Here is a 19,924-nt window from a genome sequence, read left to right as displayed (position 1 = left end):
TATACCATGATTCTCACAAGACAATGCTTTGAATTGCGGGTGTGACTCACCTTAATTTTCTCCCCTGGTTTTTGTACTGATCTTCAATGTCATGATCTTCCTGTTTTGTTTCTGAAATGCAGAACCAGAAAAATGATCCCAAAGTACTAGAAATGACAGAAAAATTATTGGACTTTAGGCCCATGATGAGCTCTGACTATGTCTAGTTTCCTTTCTTTCTTCTTCTCTTTATTTTGGGGGGGCGGGTGCTGTGCAGTATGGCCTACAGGATCTTAGTTTCCTGACTAGAGACTGAACTGAGGCCACAGCAGTGGTGAAAGTGCCGAGTCCTAACCACTGCACCGCTGGGGATTTCCCTTTGATCCCCACCTCCCCTAGTTTCTTTACCAAAGTTTTCCCTTTCCACATTCCACAACTTTGAACAATATTGACAGGTAAGAAACACTTGTTCTCTAATTGACAAAGGGAGGGAATTTTTCATTCTTACCTACTGAGACCAGGTTCTGGAAGTTTTCCCGCATCACATCTCTGTAGAGTTTCCTCTGTGAGGAATCCAGTAAAACCCACTCCTCCAGGGTGAAATTCACAGCCACATCCTCAAAGGCCAATGAGTCCTAAAACACCCAAAATAGGAGCACACTGAGATTCATGAGACTGACAGAACTAGACACGCACACTCGATTTATAGGAAGGTTACATACAATTCTGTTGTTTACAAAGAGTTATTCTATGACTTGATCATGATAAACTTATTCTCCATACTTCCTCAATAATTTAACAGCATCATGAACAAATGGAAATTATTTACACATAACTTTTGTGGTCACAGTATCGCTTATATCACAATAATGGCAGAGCCCAGAGAATGAGAAATACTTTACAAATGAAAGAAACGTCATTTTAAGAACAATGATTTCTGCTGAAAAAATTCTTTCATCTTCTTCTTATGATCCACAAGTTACAGTACTCCATGAGGCAGAGGATCAAGATTGTATGAGGTTTTAATAAATAGGCATACAGTGAAGAACTGGAAGCTTTTTTCTAATCCTATCACCTATCATCAGAGGCCAGGTGACCTGTAGAAATCAAACTTTTAACAAAGCCCAGCTGGCCACACTGTCCCAAAGTCCTCCAGGCCTTTAGAAGAAATCACAATCACACACAGTTGCCTGAATATAAATATTCTTCTGCAGATGCACTGCTTTTAAGTTGTATAATGATTAGCATAGACTCTGTTTTTCCTTCCTCTCTACATATAATTTGATGCAGGTAGAAAGTTACTTCAAATTTAGAGTTCAGACATGGGGAAGAAGCATTAATATGTTAGATCACAAAATCCCTATACTCAGGTGCCTCAAGGCGCTTCCAGCCAAATTCTAGAACACACAGTGCAATTACATGCCCAAAAAACTCTTTCTCTTCACACCATAACAGTATACTCTGGGTCTTACTGCCCTCAAGGAACATGTTAAGAGCTACAGTTTACAAGGGAGCTCACCAAAGTCCATAACACTTTGATGGTGAATTTTCCCATGATTATAAATTATGTAAGGGTTTCATCATTGGCTTCCTCCAAAAGAACATAAAGTCTCCATCCTGCTATTTCAGGAACAGGAGTTTTCCAAGCAGCCAGTATTGCAACTGCTAAGTGAAAATCTAGTCTGGGATTTATGAAATTAGAAGTTGTGATTCTCCATCTCATGAGAAGAGAATGAAAAATCTTGAAATAAACAAGTCCTCCCAGAGCCATGAGAGCACTGACTTCAAAGGATAAACTGGTGCCCTAAAACTGGGAAAGAGAAAAGAAAGACTTTTTTTTTTTTGCAGTATGCGGGTCTCTCACTGTTGTGGCCTCTCCTGTTGCGGAGCACAGGCTCCAGACGCGCAGGCTCAGCATCCATGGCTCACAGGCCCAGCCGCTCCGCAGCATGAGGGATCCTCCCGGACCAGGGCACAAACCTGCGTCCCCTGCATCGGCAGGCGGACTCTCAACCACTGTGCCACCAGGGAAGCCCAGAAAGACATTTTTTAAATATGCCCCAAAGATTCTGTTCTTAAGGCTGGTACCCAAAAAAACTGTTTCACTGTAGTCTAACACAAAGACAAAAAGGATCAAAAAAGATAGAACACAGTATCCATGAACTCTGGCATGACCTTCTTTAACAGAAGATTTAAGATACATATAATGAAAATAATTGAAGGAAAAGAGAGACAGAAATAAGTAACGACCACTGAGATGTTCCTAATATTAATGATAGACAACACCCATAGATCCATGAGGCTCAGTGAACAATAAAAATGAAAACACCTAAAATGGAGACCAAAGTATATTATATTTAAAGTAGAGAGAAAAACAAAGGCAAAGAGAATATATATTGTAAGAAGCCAGAGGTATACTTTAGGTACAGAGAAATAAAGATTAGAATCAAACTGGACTTCTTTTCAGGAAAAAAAAACAATAATAATAATTATATACATACGTATATATAAAAGAACTAAGTGGATTGAAACATTTAAAGTTTTGAAATTAAAAAAAAAACAAACAGTGTCCTAGAATTCTGTTAGGAAGCACAATTATCCTTAAAAAATAGAAGGCCATTTTGAGACAAAAATTGATGGAACGTGTCATTAGTATGCCAACTTTGAAAGACATTAAAATTCATCAGAAAGAACGTAAATTATGTAGGAGAATTAAAAGAGGAATAAATAAAGGTAAACATCTTTTATATTTCTTTTATAATAGATGATACTTTGTCTAAAATCATATTAGCAAGAATGACATTGATAATGATAACCTTGTGGATAAGTGAAATAAATGACAGCCATATCAATAGGGACAGAGAAGGGGAAATGGGAATAGTGTGGTATGAGGTACCTGAACAACCACTGAAGAGGTACTGCGTTAAGTTGCAGACTGATGTGGGTTAGTTCTAAATGTATACTGAAAACTCAAGGGCAACCACTAAAAAAGTTCTTTACAAAGGTATAGGTTAAGAATGGAAAAAAGGAAGAATCAGACAAAATGCTCAGTTAAATCCAGAGAAGGTAGAAAAAAGAGAAAAGACAAATGAAAAAATAAGGGCAACAAATAGAAAGAGTAAAAAGTGTTAGATATTAATCCAACCATATTAGTCACCATTTCAATCAACAATGGTCTCAATACAAATGAAAGAAAATTACAGTAATATCAGATTTACTTATTCACTTTTATTGAAGTATAGATGATTTACAAAGTTGTGTTAGGTTCTGGTGTACAGAAAAGTGATTCAGATATATATATACATATATATATATATTCATATATATATATTCTTTTTCATATTCTTTTCCATTAAGGTTTTCTACAGGATTTTACAGTACCTTGTGCTATACAATAGGACCTTGTTGTTTATCTATTTTATATATAATAGCTTGTTTCTGCTAATTCCAAACTCCTAATTTATCTCCCCCCACCCCCTTTCCCCTTTGGTAACCGTAACTTTCATTTTGATGTCTGTCTGTTTTTGTTTTGAAAATAAGTTCACTTGTGACATATTTTAGATATCACATATAAGTGATATCATATGGTATTTCTCTTTCTCCATCTGATTTACTTCATGTAGTATGATAATCTGTACATCTATCCATGTTGCTGCAAATGGCATTATTTCACCTTTAATGGCTGAGCAGTATTCCACTGAATATATATACTACATCTTTATCCATTCGTCTGCCAATGGACATGTAGGTTGTTTCCATGTCTTGGTTGCTGTAAATAGTGCTGCTATGAACATTTAGGTGCCTGTATCATTTTGAATTAGAGTTTTCTCTGGATATATACCCAGGACTGGGATTTCTCGATGATATGGCAACTCTAGTGTTTTGGGGGACCTCCATACTGTTTTCCAAAGTAGATGCACCAATCTACATTGCTTCCAACAGTACAAAAGGGCTCCGTTTTCTCCACACCCTCTCTAGCATTTGTTATTTGCAGACTTTTAATGATGGCCATTCTGACCAATGTGAGGTGGGCACCTCACTGCAGTTTTGATTTGCATTTCTCTAACAATTAGCAATGCTGAACATCTTTTCATGTGCCTATTGGCCATATGTATGTCTTCTTTGGAGATATGTCTATTTAGGTCTTCTGCCCATTTTTTATTGGGTTGTCTGGTTTTTGTTATTGGATAGTATGTGCTATTTGTATATTTTAGAAATTAAGCCCCTGTTGGTGGCATCACTGACAAATATTTTCTCCTAGTACGTAGGTTGTGTTTTCATTTTGTTTATGGTTTCCTTTGTTGTACAAAAGCTTATACGTTGTTTGGGACCCATTTGTTTATTTTTACTTTTATTTCTATTGTCTTGAGAGACCAACCTGAGAAAACATTGGTATAATTTATATCAGAGAATGTTTTGTCTATGTTCTCTTTTATGAATTTTATGATGTCATGTCTTACATTTAAGTCTTTAAGCCATTTCGAGTATATTTTTGTATATGGTGTGAGGGTGTGTTCTAACTTCATTGATTTACATGAGGCAGTCCAACTTTCCCAACACCACTTGCTGAAGAGACCGTCTTTTCCCCATTGTATATTCTTGTCTATTTTGTCAAAGATTAATTGACCATTGGTGTGTGGGTCTATTTCTGGCCTCTCTATTCTGTTCCATTGAGTCTATATTTCTGGTTTTGTGGCAGTATCACACTGTTTTGACAACTTTAACTTTGTATTATTGTCTGAAATCTGGGAGGGTTATGCCTTTAGCTTTTTTCTTTTTTCCTCAGAACTGCTTTGGCAATTCTGGGTCTTTTACAGTTCCATATATCTTTTAGGATTATTTGTTCTAGTTCTGTGAAAAATGTTATGAGTAATTTGATAGGGATCACATTAAATCTGTAGATTACTTTGGGTACTATGGCCATTTTAACAAAAATAATTCCTCCAATCCAAGAGTATGGGTTAGCTTTCCATTTTTTAAAAAATAAACTTATTTATTTATTTTTGGCTGTATTGGGTCTTCACTGCTGCACGCGAGCTTTCTTTAGTTGTGTCGAGTGGGGGCTACTCTTTCTTGTGGTGTGCAGGCTTCTCAGTGCAGTTGCTTCTCTTGTTGTGGAGCACGGGCTCTAGGCGTGCAGGCTCTAGAGTGCAGGCTTAGTAGTTGTGGCACATGGACTAAGTTGCTCCACGGCATGTGGGATCTCCCGGACCAGGGCTCGAACCCATATCGGCAGACGGATTCTTAACCATTGTGCCACCAGGGAAGCCCAGCTTTCCATTTTTTGATTCAGTTCAATTTCCTTTATCAATGTTTTATGGTGCTCAACATATCTCTTTCACCTCCTTGGTCAGGTTTGTTCCAAAGTATTTTATTTTTTTCGGTGCATACTGTTTTTTTTTACTTTCCCTTTCTGATATCATAATATGTGATTTTTAAAACTACAATTAAATGTAGTCTACCAAAAACTCATTTTAAATATGAAGGCACTGGCAGATGAGAAATAAAGCAATGGAGATAAATACACCATGCCAAAACTAACCAAAAGAATGCTGGCACTCATATATGAACTTCAGAGAATGCAGATTTCAGACCAAGGAAATCTCAGGGGTAGAAAGGACTTTACATAATGACAAAAAGGTCCATTCTGCAAGAAGCCATAACAATCCTTCATGTGTACATACATAGCAACAAAGCGGCAAAATACATAAGGCAAGACATGAAGAATGCAGGGAGGAATACATAAATCCATTATTATAGTCATACATCAACACCCCCTTATCATAAGCTGTATATAACAGCAGGCAGAAAATCAGGAAGGACAGACTTGCTTTGAGGAATACTATGAAATAACTAAATGTAATTGTAATCTAAAGAACACTTCATGCAACAAGAGCTGAATACACATTCTTCTAAAATTCATATGAAACATTCAACCAGACCGAACACTTTCTGGGACATAAAGCATACCTTAACAAATCTGAAAGAAGAAAAATCATACAAACCATGCTCCTAGAACTCAAAGGCATTCATCTAGCAATCAATACAAGCAAGAGATTTGGAAAAACCCCTAACACACAGAGGTTCAACAACATATTTCTAAGTAATGCATGGGATCAAAGAAGAAGTCTCAAGAGAAATTAAGATTTGTTTTGAGCTAAATTGTGGCATGTAGCAAAAGCAGTGCCTACCGAGAAATTTATGTCATCATCAACTGGGAAAAAACAAAGGTCTGTAAACAACAACACAAGCATCTACCTTAAGAAACAATAAAGAGGGCTTCCCTGGTGGCGCAGTGGTTGAGAGTCCGCCTGCTGATGCAGGGGACATGGGTTCGTGCCCCGGTCCGGGAAGATCCCACATGCCGTGGAGTGGCTGGGCCCGTGAGCCGTGGCCACTGAGCCTGCGCGTCCAGAGCCTGTGCTCCACAATGGGAGAGGCCACAACAGTGAGAGGCCACAACAGTGAGAGGCCCGCGTACCACAAAAAAAAGAAACAATAAAGAGAAGATGATATAATCACAAAATAAAGTTATAAAAATCAGAAAGGAAATTAATGTAATTGTGGGTAATTGAAGGAGAAAAAAACTTTTAAGCTAGTTCTTTGACAAGATTAATAACACTGATAAACATCTAATCAATATGCCTATAAGGGAAGACAGAGGGTAAAAGGAAATATCAGAAAAGAACAAAGGGGGAAATGAAAATTTCAAAGGATTTGGTAAAATACAGCATCCATTTTTAATCACAAACAAGTAATAGAGGGAACTTCTACTTCCTGAAAAAGAATATATTCATGTATCCTGTAGGTAAATTCAAATATTTGGTCTCTAGGACATAATTATCTCTGTGAAACATCTTAAAGATTCTCCAACAACAGATAACTCTTGGAATTAAGAGGGCATATCCTGGGCTTCCCTGGTGGCGCAGTGGTTAAGAAGGTACCTGCCAATGCAGGGGACACGGGTTTGAGCCCAGGTCTGGGAAGATCCCACATTTCGTGGAGCAGCTAAGCCCGTGTGCCACAACTACTGAGCCTGCGCTCTAGAGCCTGTGAGCCACAACTACTGAGCCAACATGCCACAACTACTGAAACCTGCACGTCTAGAGCCCGTGCTCCACAACAAGAGAAGTCACCGCAATGAGAAGACCACGCACCGCAACGAAGAGTAGCCCCCGCTCGCCACAACTAGGGAGAAGCCCACGCGCAGCAACGAAAACCCAAAGCAGCCAAATAAATAACATAAATAAATTTATTAAAAAAATAGAAGACATATCTCAAGATTGAAAGATAATCAACTGTTTTCCTGTAGACCCACACTGAACTTGGACAAAGAAGGAAAGGCAATTCAAATGAAAGGAAAATCTTTTAAACAAATAGTGCTGTAAATAATGGATATTCACAAACAAACACACACACAAACAAAGCAAATGTAAACATAGGACTTGCACGTTTTACAAAAAAAGCCTCAAAACACATCACAGATCTAAATGTAAAATGCAAAAGTAATAAACTCCTCCAAAATATCATGGAAGGAAATCTAGGTCACTTTGGGTTTGGTGATGAATTTTCAAATATAACAACAAACACAAGGTCTGTAAAAGAAAAAAAGGATAATTTCACTTCATTAAAATAAAAAACGTCTCCTCTCAGAAAGGCAGTGTTAAGGGAATGAAAAGCTGAGTCACAGGATATGAAAAAATACTAATATTTGCAAAACACTTATGTGATAAATAACTGGTATTCAAAATATCCAGGAACTATTAAAACTCAACAGTAAGAAGATAAATAATCCAATTGAAAATGGGCAAAAGATCTGAACAAACAGCTCCCAAAAAAAGATATATAGAAGGGAAACAGGAAATATGAAAACATGCTCAATGTCAAATGTCAGTAGGAAATTACAAATAAAACGAGCTATCACTACACACCTATTTAATAACTAAAATGCAAAACACCAAATAGATGTGAAGGTAATCCTCATTCATTGCTGGGGGGAATGGAACTTGGTACCCCTACAAAGGAAGACAGGAGCTCTCTTTCAAAACAAAATATACTCTTAGTATGTATATTAAGACCCAGCAATCACACTCCTTGTTATTTGTCCAAATGAGATCAACTCTTATATTCACACAAAACTCATACACAAATACCTGTAGGAGCTTTATTCATAACTGGCATGAGTCACCAGGTAAGCAAGATATCTTGCAAGAGTCAAATAATCAGTGGTATATCCATATGATGAAACAGTGTTCACTAATAAAAAGGAATAAAGTATCAAGCTATGAAAACACATGAAGCAAAGCTCAAAAGTATATTGCTACCAGAAAGAAGCCAATCTGGCAGAGCTATATACTATATGATTCCAAGTATAGGAGGGCCTTCAAGTACTTCCCCTCGCAGGCTCAAACGGGGCCTTGGCCTGAAGACACTGACCTCAGGCTCTGCTCCCAACTACAGGTGCTCTCCACCACCACTGATACTTTAAATACACAAACCCTGTTTGAACAATTCAGCAAAATCACTCAAATCCAGTGTTTATGTGGAAATGAGAGAAGAAAATTATAAGCCACTTCTACTAGTTCACCAGGAAACCCCAAATATCTATTCCTTTTCAGAAAAAAATGTCAGTCAATTACTTCCAAGGCAATTTCATTTACTACATAATTAATCACGCTTGAATACTTCTCCTCTACAAGTCTAAATCTTGGAACTTTATTTGAAATCCACCAAAAGTAAAGGAGAGGCCACAAAAATTTAACCACACTTCCTCAGGGATTGAATAAAAGCAAAAAATTCTTAACAAATGGAATGTAATACTGGAATTTTTTTCCCCCTGAAATTCACCTCTCTTACCTCTTTGGAAATATTTTATATGGACTTTGAAGCTCTATTTTACACTATTGAAGAAAGAAACTTAAATAAGCGAGTAAATCTTTTGAAGGGGACTAACCTAGGGATGGGCAGGGTAGATCGTCCATAAAAGTTCAAAAAAAACCTCCACGAAAGGACTTCCTATAGGATATCTGTTTCCAGTAAAAAATCAGAAGAAAGGACTTCATACAACCCACTTCCAAGTGGTCATTGTCGGCTTCTGCTCTTGTAAAATATCCACAGACCACCCCCCGCCCCCAAAATAATACCATCCACGTCACTACGGAACTAGGATAAACAATTAAAATATTTGTTTGAAATGCACTGCGGAGACGAATAGATGATAGGTAATTTGAATCGGAGAGGCGAAACCGACTTTGGGAATGAGGGAAGCGATCTGGAAATTTAATGATTTATTGCCAGCCCTACAAAGAGCTCCTCTGGGGGGCTAAGGTCTTTGAAATTCTGCTTCCCAAACATTTGGAAAACTCAGAGAAAAAATGAAACCGTGTAAGTCAGATGGGACTTGAACCCACGTGCCGGGACTCGAACCCTGCCTAAACCCAGATTGGGACTTGAACCTATGGTCTTTTAATTAGAATCACTCACCTGGTGTTGGACTTACTGAGGCTCGGGTTCTTTGTGTCACAGCGCAGAAGGAATTCAGCAAGAGGCGAAGAGATAGGCAAGATGTAGATTTATTAATATAGGACGCTTGCAAGAGACGCAAGCAGGCAGGGGGGCTCTGCCCTGAGGATTAAGTGGGCTATATTTTTATAGTCAAAGGAAAGTGGGGAAGGGGAAAAAGACTGCCTTCTTCCTCATTCTTCGAGTAGATGTCAGGCTTAGGTCACTAGCTCCTCCTTCCTATGGCATAGGAGTGTGTCTGACCCTAGGAGGTCAAACTAGGACTGTCGTAGAGCTTATTCAAATCAGGAGAAAGGTGGTAACATACACTAAAGTATGTTGTTTCATCTCAAGTCTCCATATAATGAGGGTCTCCTACTTTGGAATGTCACATTTCTCTTAAAATTCCTGTCCTTGGTGTTAAGGATCATTACCTTGCTGAACTCGACCAGCAGAATGCAGGTCTCATTTTTTCTTTCACTTAATGATCTGGGGCATATCTCATGCTTTTATTTATGGCTTTATACTTAAGGAGGCCTGATTGGTTCCACAACATTTTCGATAGCTTTCTTGAGCGATCAATAAGTTACAGTGGTCTCCCAAAGTTCCCTAGGTTTCCCTCGCTATTTACAATCCCCTACTGGGACTTCTACAACTACCAGTGTAACTATCCTATTCTATCCCTATCAAAACGGGTGCCCCCTGGGGCAGAAAGGAAAGGCTGAGACCCCTCAGACCACAGCTAATCCCACGACCGAACCCTGGAGAACGAGTCCCAGTTGTCACCTGAAGGCCGTGACTGAGGTCACCACACAATCTGGGGGGAGAAGAGGGGCTGCAGAGCAGCCGGGTGAGGCTCCGGGGCCAAAGTTCCTGCAGCGAAGTGACCGAACAGGACGCCCGGGGTCCGAGGTGCCGGGCCAACCCCGCCACTGAGACCCGGAGGGGACTGAGGTCCGAGCAGCGCCCCAGACCCCCGCGTATCCGCAGACTCCGGAGTTGACCGCGAAGTGACCGGGTCAAAAAAGATGGCCGGTTTCGGCCGGTTGCGACCAGTCCCTTCGCAGCGTCCACAGTCCGGCTCAGCACACTCACCATTTCGAGGTTTCCTGGGTCTGTCTGAGTCCCTCCTAACGACTCCAAGGACTAGTGCAGAACACAGGGCAACAGAAGGTACGTGAAAGTTAACAGGTTAGTGAACCCGGAACAGACGCGCGATCCCTCCGCTGTAGAAGGTAAGGAAGTCCACGCCTGAGTGGGGGACCGCTCCGCCCACCTGCCTCAGCGGCCGCCTGGTTGGACAGATCTCAATACCCCGCCCCCTAATGCCTCCCACCTGTGGGAGGTGGGATGGGACCTGTCCCCGCCTGGCACGTTTGCTTGGTAAAACAACATTTCCTGGCCTGGGATTGTCTCAGTTGTCTTCCGCAGCTCCTCCTGCACTGGGATTCCTGATTCTGCTTCAAGATGCAGCAAGTACAGATAAGAGGATGGCCCAGGTCAGTCCTGCCTGGAACAAGAGGGTCTTATGTCCTCCAGGGGTCAAGGGCTTGGTGTAAGTCTGTGTGGCCAGGCACGGAACTGTGCTTCTTGTTAAGAAACGCAGACACTTAAATGTGAATTCACCATCTATAATAAAGGGGTTGACTCCATTTTCATCTTTCGTCCTTGACAGCGCTGAGCCTTCCACCAATCCCTGCCCCATTCCCACTTATTAGGTACTTAAGCTAAAGAATCCCAGAGCACTTGGCTCTGGTAGGAAATTTGAATCAGTCAGCCTAGCTGGGTGCCAGGACAAATCTCAGTTAAACCACAGGCTATGATGTGTGTTCATTAACTTCTCAGGTGTACGTTTTACACTGGTAGGAAATTTTATAAATAAATTAATTAATTACTAATTTTTATTGGACTATAGCTGATCCACAATGCTGTAGTAGCCTCAGGTGCACAGCAAGGTGAATCAGCCACACATATACATACACCAACTCTTTTCTTAGATTCCCCTCCTATATAGGCCATGACAGAGGACTGAGTAGAGTTCCCTGCGCTACACAGCAGGTCCCCATCAGTTATCCGTTCTACATATAGTAGTGTGTACACGTCAATCCCAACCTCTCAATTTATCCCTCCCTATTTATCCCCTGGTAACCATAAGTTTGCTTTCTACACCCTCGACTCTACCTCTGCCCTACAAACAAGTTCATTTGCACCCCCTTTCTAAACTCCATATATAAGCAACATCACATGACATCCAACCTTCTCTGTCTGACCCACAGCACTAAGCACAACAATCTCCAAGTCCATCCATGTCGCTGCAAATGGCATTATTTTGTTCTTTTGTATGGCTGAGTAATATTCCACTGTATTTATGTACCATATCTTCTTTATCCATTCCTCTGTTGATGGACATTTAGGTTTCTTCCAAGTCCTGGCTATTATAAATGTAAATAATGCTGCAATGAACATTGGGGTGCATGTATCCTTTCAAATTATGGTTTTCTCTGGATATATGCCTAGGAGTGGAATCGCTGGGTCATATGGTAGTTCTATTTTTAGATTTTTAAGGAACTTCCATACTGTTCTCCATAGTGGCTGTATCAATTTACATTCTCACCAACAGTGTAGGGGGTGTTCCCTTCTCTCCACACCCTCTCCAGCATTTACTGTTTGTAGATTTTTTGATGATGGGCATTCTGACCCATGTGAGGTGATACCTCCTTGTAGTTTTAATTTGCATTTCTCTAATAATTAGTGATGTTGAGCATCTTTTCATGTGCTTTTTGGCCAACTGTATGTCTTCTTTGGAGAAATGTCTATTTAGATCTTCCTCCCATTTTTTGATTGAGTTGTTTGTTTTTTTGATATTGAGCTGTATGTGCTGTTTGTATATTTGGGAGATTAATCCCTTGTCGGTTGCTTCATTTGCTAATCTTTTCTCCCATTCTGAGGGTTATATTTTGTGTTTGTTTATGGTTTCCTTTGCTGTGCAAAACTTTTAAGTTTAACTAGATCCCATTTGTTTATTTTTGTTTTTATTTTCATTACTCTAGGAGGTAGATCAAAAGAGATCTTGCTGGGATTTATGTCAAAAAGTGTTCTGCCTATGAGTTTTATAGTATCCGGCCTTACCTTTAGGTCTTTAATCCATTTTGAGTTTATTTTTATGTATGGTGCTAGGGAGTGTTCTAATTTCATTCTTTTAGGTAATTTGGACAATTAATAATTTTGTGCTTCAAAGGAAACTATCAAGAAAGTGGAAATATCCTTTGGAATTCTTGTGTGATATTGCTTGGAATATAAAATGTATTGATGGTATGAAAAGAAAAAGGCAATTCCTCAAAAAATTGCAAACTGAGTCACTATCTGATCTAGCAATCCGACTTCTGTCAATTGAAGTAGAATTGAAAGCAGTGACTCGAACAGATATGTCAAAACAGATATATATGTTCATTTCACATTATTCATAGTAGCCATAGGTGGAAGCAACTCAAGTGTCCATCAACAGTTGAATAGACAAAAAAAACACGGTGCATACATACATCAGAGTATTATTTAGCTTTAAAAAGAAAGCAAATTTTACTCTTGCTACAACATAGATGAACCTTAGGACATTATGCTAGCTGAAATTAGCCTGACAAAAAAGGTCAAACACTGTATGATTCCATGGGTATGAGGTACCTACAGTAGCTAAATTCCTAGAGACAAAAAGTAGAATGGTTTTCTCCATTGTATATATGTACCACATCTTCTGTATCCATTCACCTGTCGATGGGCTTTTAGGTTGCTTCCATGTCATGGCTATTGTAAACAGCACTTCAGTGACCATTGGGGTGCATGTATCCTTTCAAACCATGGTTTTCTCTGGATATATGCCCAGGAGTGTGATTGCTGGACCATATTGTAGCTATGTTTTTAGTTTTTTAAGGAACCTCCATACATACTGTTTTCCATAACGGGTACAGCAATTTACATTCCCACCAACAACCCCTTTTCTCCCCACCCTCTCCATCATTTATTGTTTTTTTGTTTGTTTTTTTCTCTAATGATGGAATACTCTCAAAAGGGAGAGCTTAAAGCACCTTGTGAATTATTTATTTATTTTTTTCAAATTCTTTTCCCATTTAGGTTGTTACATAATATTGAGCAGAGTTCCCTGTGCTATACAGTAGGTCCTTGTTGTTAATCCATTTTATTTATTTATTTGTCTATGCCCGGTCTTAGTTGTGGCATGCGGGATCTTCAGTTCTGGTGTGCAGAACTTTTAGGTGCGGCGTGTGAACTCTTAGTTGCAGCATGTGGGATCTAGTTCCCTGACCAGGGATCAAACCCAGGCTTCTTGCACTGGGAGTGTGGAGTCTTAGCCACTGGACCACCAGGGAAGTCCCTGGTTATCTATTCTAAATATAGTAGTGTACATGTAAATCCCAAACTCCCTAAGTATCCCTCCCCCTCGCCCCTCTGGTAACCATAAGTTTGTTCTCTAAGTTTGTGATTCTGTTTCTGTTTTGTAAATAAGTTTATTGTATCTTTTTTTTTTTTTAGATTCCACATATAAGTGATATCATACGATATTTGTCTTTCTCTGACTTAGTTCACTCAGTATGACATCTAGGTCCATCCATGTTGCTACAAATGGCATTATTTCATTCTTTTTAATGGCTGAGTAATATTCCATTGTACATATGTACCACTTCTTTTTATCCATTCATCTGTCATCCATCATTTATTGTCTGTAGACTTTCTGATGGTGGCCATTCTGACTGGTGTGAGGTGATATCTCACTGTAGTTTTGATTTTCATTTCTCTAATAATTAGCAATGTTAAGCATTTTTTCACATGTCTCTTGGCCATCTGTATGTCTTCTTTGGAGAATTGTCTATCTAGGTCTTCTGCCCATTTTTTGATTGGGTTGTTTGTTTTTTTAATATTGAGCTGCATGAGCTCTTTGTAGCTTTTGGAGATTAATTCCTTTTCAGTCACATCATTTGCAAATATTTCCTCCCATTCTGTGGATTGTCTTTTTGTTTTGTTTATGGTTTCTTTGCTGTGCAAAACTCTTTGCTTACTATAGACCTCCCAACTTCCTTTTCCCTTCTTTAAAAGAATACTCTCCTTGCTGCAGGGGAACTTGCATGCCAAGGTTGCTGACCCCAAATTACAATTCTTTGCTAATCCTGGATAAACACATATTTTGCTGGAAAAATAATTGACATCCTATTTGTTTATGTCAACATGGGTATAGAGTTTGGTTTTGAAAGATGAAAATAGTTCTGCAGATTGGTTTCCCAATGTCAATGTATTTTGTACTACTGAACTATACACTTAAAATGATGAAAATGTAAATTTTATGGTATGTGTATATTATAAAAATTAAACTTTTAAGGCAAGACAGTGAATACAACCCTTAGAACGGAAGAAAATTTTGCAAATCATATATTTAAAACAGAACTTATATTGAAAATATCTAGAGACTTCTTATAAGTTAGTTATAAAAAGTCAATTAACTCAATATTAAATGTGACAAGCATCTGAAGTCACATTTTTCCAAGTAAAATATACAAATGACCAAGGGCATATGAAAAGATTCTGGCCATTATTAGTCATCAAGGAGATGCAAATCAAAACCACAATGAGAATCCATGTCACAAAAACTAGGATGGCTAAAATCAAAAAGTGAGGTAATAATTTTTATCCAGGATAGATGGAGAAATTTGAACTCTCATACAGGTTGGAATGAAGACAAAATAGCGAAGCCACTCTGGAAAAAGTTCTGGGAGTTCCTCAAATATTAAACCTAGAGTTATCATATGGCCCATCAATCCCACTCCTCGGTATATGCCCAAGAATATGAAAATACTTATTTGGCCAAAACTTACACATGAATTTTGGAGTAATGTGATTCATAGTAGCCAAAAGGTAGAAACATCTAAAGTTCCATTAACAGATGAATAGGTAAACAATGTGTTTTACCCAATCAATAAAATGTTATTCTGATGTAAAATGAAGGAAATATTGATTTATAATTTTCCCTTGAAAAAAATCATGCTGAGTCAATCAAAAGACCATATACTATAGAATTCTTTTCATATGAAAGACCAGGATGGAGAAAAAGAAAGCAGATTAGTGGTTTTCTAAGGCCGGGGATTGGAGGAGGAAGATGGGAAGATTAGCGGTGACAGCTAAAGAGTAGAAGAGTTTCTTTTTGAAGTGAGAAAATCTTCAAAAATTGACTGTAGTGATAAATGCATGTATCTACAAATATACTAAAAGCATGAAAATGTATACTTAATGGGTGCCTTCCACAGTATGTGCCATACATTTCAATAAAGTTGTTCAAATAAGTCAATGCATGAAGTGTTTTGCAATGAAAGAGTTTTGCAATTAAGTCTCCTGGGAGTATAAGAATTTCCAGGTTAATTAATATCCATCACTTCACTTAGTTATCATTTTGTTTTTTTTATTTCGCTGTGCTGGGTCTTAGTTGCAGCATGCGGGATCTTCCATCTTCCTTGCAGCATGCGGGCTCTTTTAGTTCCAGCATGCAAACTCTTAGTTGCGGCATGTGGTATCTATTTCCCTGACCAGGGACGGAAGCCGGGCCCCTGCGTTGGGAGTGCGGAGTTTTACCACTGGACCACCAGGGAAGTCCTAACTATCTTTATTTTTGTTTGTGTGGTCGGAATGCTTAAGATCCACTCTCTTAGCAGGCATGGAGCGACTGGCAGGCCTGGCTGCTGCAACGAATGGCTTGGCTGCCGCCGCCTTCTCCAGCTCCGCCACAGGGGTCACAGTGGCCGCGGTGCTGTCCTCGAGTTTCCAGCGTGAGGAGGTGGCCGGTGGAGAGAGGCATCATGTTTGAGGCAGAGACCCTGAGGCAGCCTCGCAAGTGGCCTCGTTCATTGCTCTTAACAATGCCATCACCCTGTGGCAGTTCCTCCTTCAGCTCCTAAAGGAGCCTCAGAACGATCACATGATCTGCTGGACCTCTAATGACGGGGAGTTCAAGCATTTGCAGGCAGAAGAGGTGGCTCGTCTCTGAGGGATTCAAAATAACAAGCCTAACATGAATTATGACAAACACAGCTGACCCCTCAGATACTATTATATGAAGAATATCATTGAAAACGTGAGGGGTCAGAAGTTTGTGTACAAGTTTGTCTCGCACCCAGAGATTTTGAATACGGTTCCTATGCCAGCGGGCAGGCTTGAGGGAGACTGAAGCTTTACGCATCAGTGAAGTCAGCAGCGAGAGCTCCATAGATGAAGAGAATGGAGGGAAAAAGAAGCCACCGCAGCCTGGTGCCAAGACCCCTAGCTGCAGTGACTACAGACACTCTGGCTTATATTCTCCATTTACCCTCAGATCTTTGAACTCCTCCAATAGGAAGCTTTTCAAATCTATAAAGGTTGAGAATCCAGCTGAGAAATTGGCAGAGAAAAAAATCCCCTCAGGAGCCAACACCATCTGTTACCAAATTTGTAACACCTTCTAAAAAGCCACCAGTTGAACTTCTCGCTGCCACCAGTTCAACTGACCCAAGTATTTCTCTGTCTTCCAAAGAAACTGCCCAAGCGCTGGAGACTTTGTCTTCCCCCAAACTGCCTTCGCTAGAAGCACCAACTTCTGCATCCAGTGCAACTGCCACTTTTACCACCACACCTCCTATTTCGTCCATTTGCCCTTTTCAGGAACCTCCTAGAACACCTTCACTACCGCTGAGTTCCAGCCCAGAGATGGACCCAGACATGGACGCAGACATGGAGCCTCAAGATCAGGATTCAGCTTTGCCAGAAAAAGACAAAACAAGCAATTCATCAAAGTCCAAGAAACCCAAAGGGTTAGAGCTAGCACCAACCATCATGATCACAGGCAGTGATCCAAGCCCACTGATTATTATGCTAGGATTATTTTCACAGACACCCTTCTTGACTCTGAGTGCCTTGGTCTCCAGTATCCACTTTTGGAGTACTCTCAGCCCTGTTGTTCCCCTAAGTCCAGCCAGACTGCAAGGTACTAACACACTTTTCCAGTTTCCTTCTGTGCTGAACAGTCATGGGCTCTTCACTCTGTCTAGCCTGTATGGACCTTCCACCCCTGGCCCATTTTCCACAGATCTACAGAAAACAACCTATGCACTTGTGGAACGGGAGAAACAACGAATAAACAGAGAGACATTGAACATGAATATATTTAAAGTGTGCGATTAATACTTCCACAATGATGATAATAGTCTATTGTGATTTCTGCCATTCCCCATTAAAATGCATTTTTTAGGGTTCCCTTAAAAAAAAAGATCCACTCTTCATAAATTTCAATTATACAATACAGTATAAGTGTATCAGATCATCATGTTTTAATCTTTAAATGCAGTTTTATTAGTTAGTTATACTTCAATAAACCTGAGGGGAGGCAGGAAGACTTTTAAGGTATTTTCCAATTCTCAGTACAACTTACTGTTTTTCTTCTATCAGTGGAAATAGGAATACAATTGCCTTGCATGCTGACATTTCGAGGTTTTCTAGGCACACAGGGAACACTGATCTAAAATAAATTTCCTTCCAGTGTAAAATGTACAGCTGAAAAGTTAATGCACACACCTCACAGCTTGTGGTTTGACTGAGATTCGTCCTGGTACCCAGCTAGGACTGAGTGATTCAGACCTCCTACCAAAGCCAAGTGCTCTGGGATTCTTTAGCTTAAGTACCTAATGAGTGGGGATGGGGAGGGATGGGTGGAAGGCTCAGCGCTGTCAAAGCGCAAAGATGAAACTGGAGCCAGCCTCTTTATTACAAACGGTGAGTTCACATCTAAGTGTCTGCCTTTCTTAACAAGAAGCACAGTTCCATGCCAGGGAATTCCAGGCCAGGGAAAAGTTCTGTTACAAACCTTAAGTGCCAGGCGGGGACAGATTCAATCCCAGCGGCGCTAAGTGATTCTGCTGAGTCAGGCTTTCTCTCGCAGGTTGTCACTCAGGTACTTGGGGGCGGGGTATTGGGAATCTGTCCAAACGGGAGGCCGCTGGGGCAGGTGGGTGGGGCGATGCTCCGCACAGGCGTGGATGTCCTTTTTTTCTCCAATTGCACCTAGACAGAACTTTTCCCTGGCCTGGGATTGCCTGTGATAAGAGGATGGCCCAGGCCAGTCCTGCCTGGAAGAAGAGGGTCTTATGTCCTCCAGGGATCAAGGGCTTGGTGTAAGGCTGTGTGGCCAGGCATGGAACCGACCTGCAGAACAGCTCTTAGTAGGGCTGGCAAGAACTCATGAAATTTCCAGAGCGCTCCCCGCCTTCCCAAAGTCAGTTTCCCCTCTCCGATTCACATCATCTATCAACTATTCTTCTCCCGTGGTGTATTTTAAACACACCCAGTATTTTAATTGTTTATCCTATTTGCGCAGAGTCGTGGATTGCACTGGGGAGAGGGGCGGTCTGTGGATGTTTTACACGAGGGGAAAGCCGAGAATAACCACTTGGAAGTAGGTGTATGAAATCCCTTCTCCTCCCAATTTTTTTTTCTTGGAAGAGACATCCTATGGGAAATCATTTTGTGGAGGGTTTTTTTTTTCAAACTTTTCTGGACGAGCTAACCTGTGACCACTGCCCATCTCTGGGTTAGTGCCCTTCAGAAGATTTACTCACTTATTTAAATTTCTTTTTTCAATAGTGTAAAATGTACTTAATTAATAGAGCTTGAAAGACCGTATAAAATATTTTCAAAGAGGCAAGAAGGGTAAATTTCAGGGGGAAAAAAAAATCCAGTGTTACATTCCAGTATTTAAGAATTTTTATTTCACAGGCTTCCGTGGTGGCACAGTGGTTAAGAATCCATCTGCCAATGCAGGGGACATGGGTTCAAGTCCTGGTCCAGGAAAATCCCACATGCCGCGGGGCAACGAAGCCCGTGCACCATGACTACTGAGCCTGTGCTCTAGAGCCCACGAGCACAACTACTGAGCCCTCGTGCCACAACTACTGAAGCCTGCACACCTAGAGCCTGGGCTCTGCAGCAAGAGAAGCCACCAAAATAAGAAGGCTGCGCACTGCGACGAAGAGTAGCCCCCACTCGCCGCAACTAGAGAAAGCCCGCGCGCAGCCACGAAGACCCAACGCAGCCAAAATAAATAATAAATAAATAAATAAATAAATATTGAGAAATGTCCTTTTGGGGGGCTTGTGGATACAGGAGCTTTTTTCAGTTTTCCATTCTATTAAACACTTGGAATAAATTTTAATGCATGGCAAGGTTGTCAAAGACTACACTTTTATGTAAATTATGATTTTCCTGTTTGCTTTTTGTCTTTCCTTCTGACTGGTATTTGTTGAATAGAATTTGAATTAAGAAGAGAGACTTGCGATAGGACAAGAAAAATCTAGAGTTGGAGATACCTTGCCTGTGAGTAACGTTAGGGCCTAGATTTTCCAGAATCAATCCTCTTTGTGGTTCC

At 40.2% G+C, this 19,924-nt stretch overlaps 1 protein-coding gene and 1 pseudogene across 1 annotated transcript in view; one reads left to right on the top strand and one right to left on the bottom strand.

Annotated features, from left to right (window-relative positions):
- Positions 1-19,924, bottom strand: part of LOC115865317 (zinc finger protein 709-like) — a 41,035-nt gene that overhangs the window by 5,458 nt on the left and 15,653 nt on the right. Inside the window, exons 2-4 of the mRNA XM_030879980.2 lie at positions 10,576-10,626; positions 488-614; positions 51-111 (exon numbers count right to left, since the gene is read on the bottom strand). Coding sequence (XP_030735840.1) covers positions 51-111; positions 488-614; positions 10,576-10,578 — 191 coding nt within the window. The 5' untranslated portion in view covers positions 10,579-10,626. The remainder of the gene's footprint in view (positions 1-50; positions 112-487; positions 615-10,575; positions 10,627-19,924) is intronic.
- Positions 16,190-17,688, top strand: LOC115865537 (ETS domain-containing protein Elk-4 pseudogene; annotated as a pseudogene).

This window comes from Globicephala melas, chromosome 3 (genome assembly GCF_963455315.2).
Source record: "Globicephala melas chromosome 3, mGloMel1.2, whole genome shotgun sequence".
Classification (NCBI taxonomy): domain Eukaryota; kingdom Metazoa; phylum Chordata; class Mammalia; order Artiodactyla; family Delphinidae; genus Globicephala; species Globicephala melas.
This window is presented reverse-complemented; position numbering and strand designations above follow the sequence as displayed.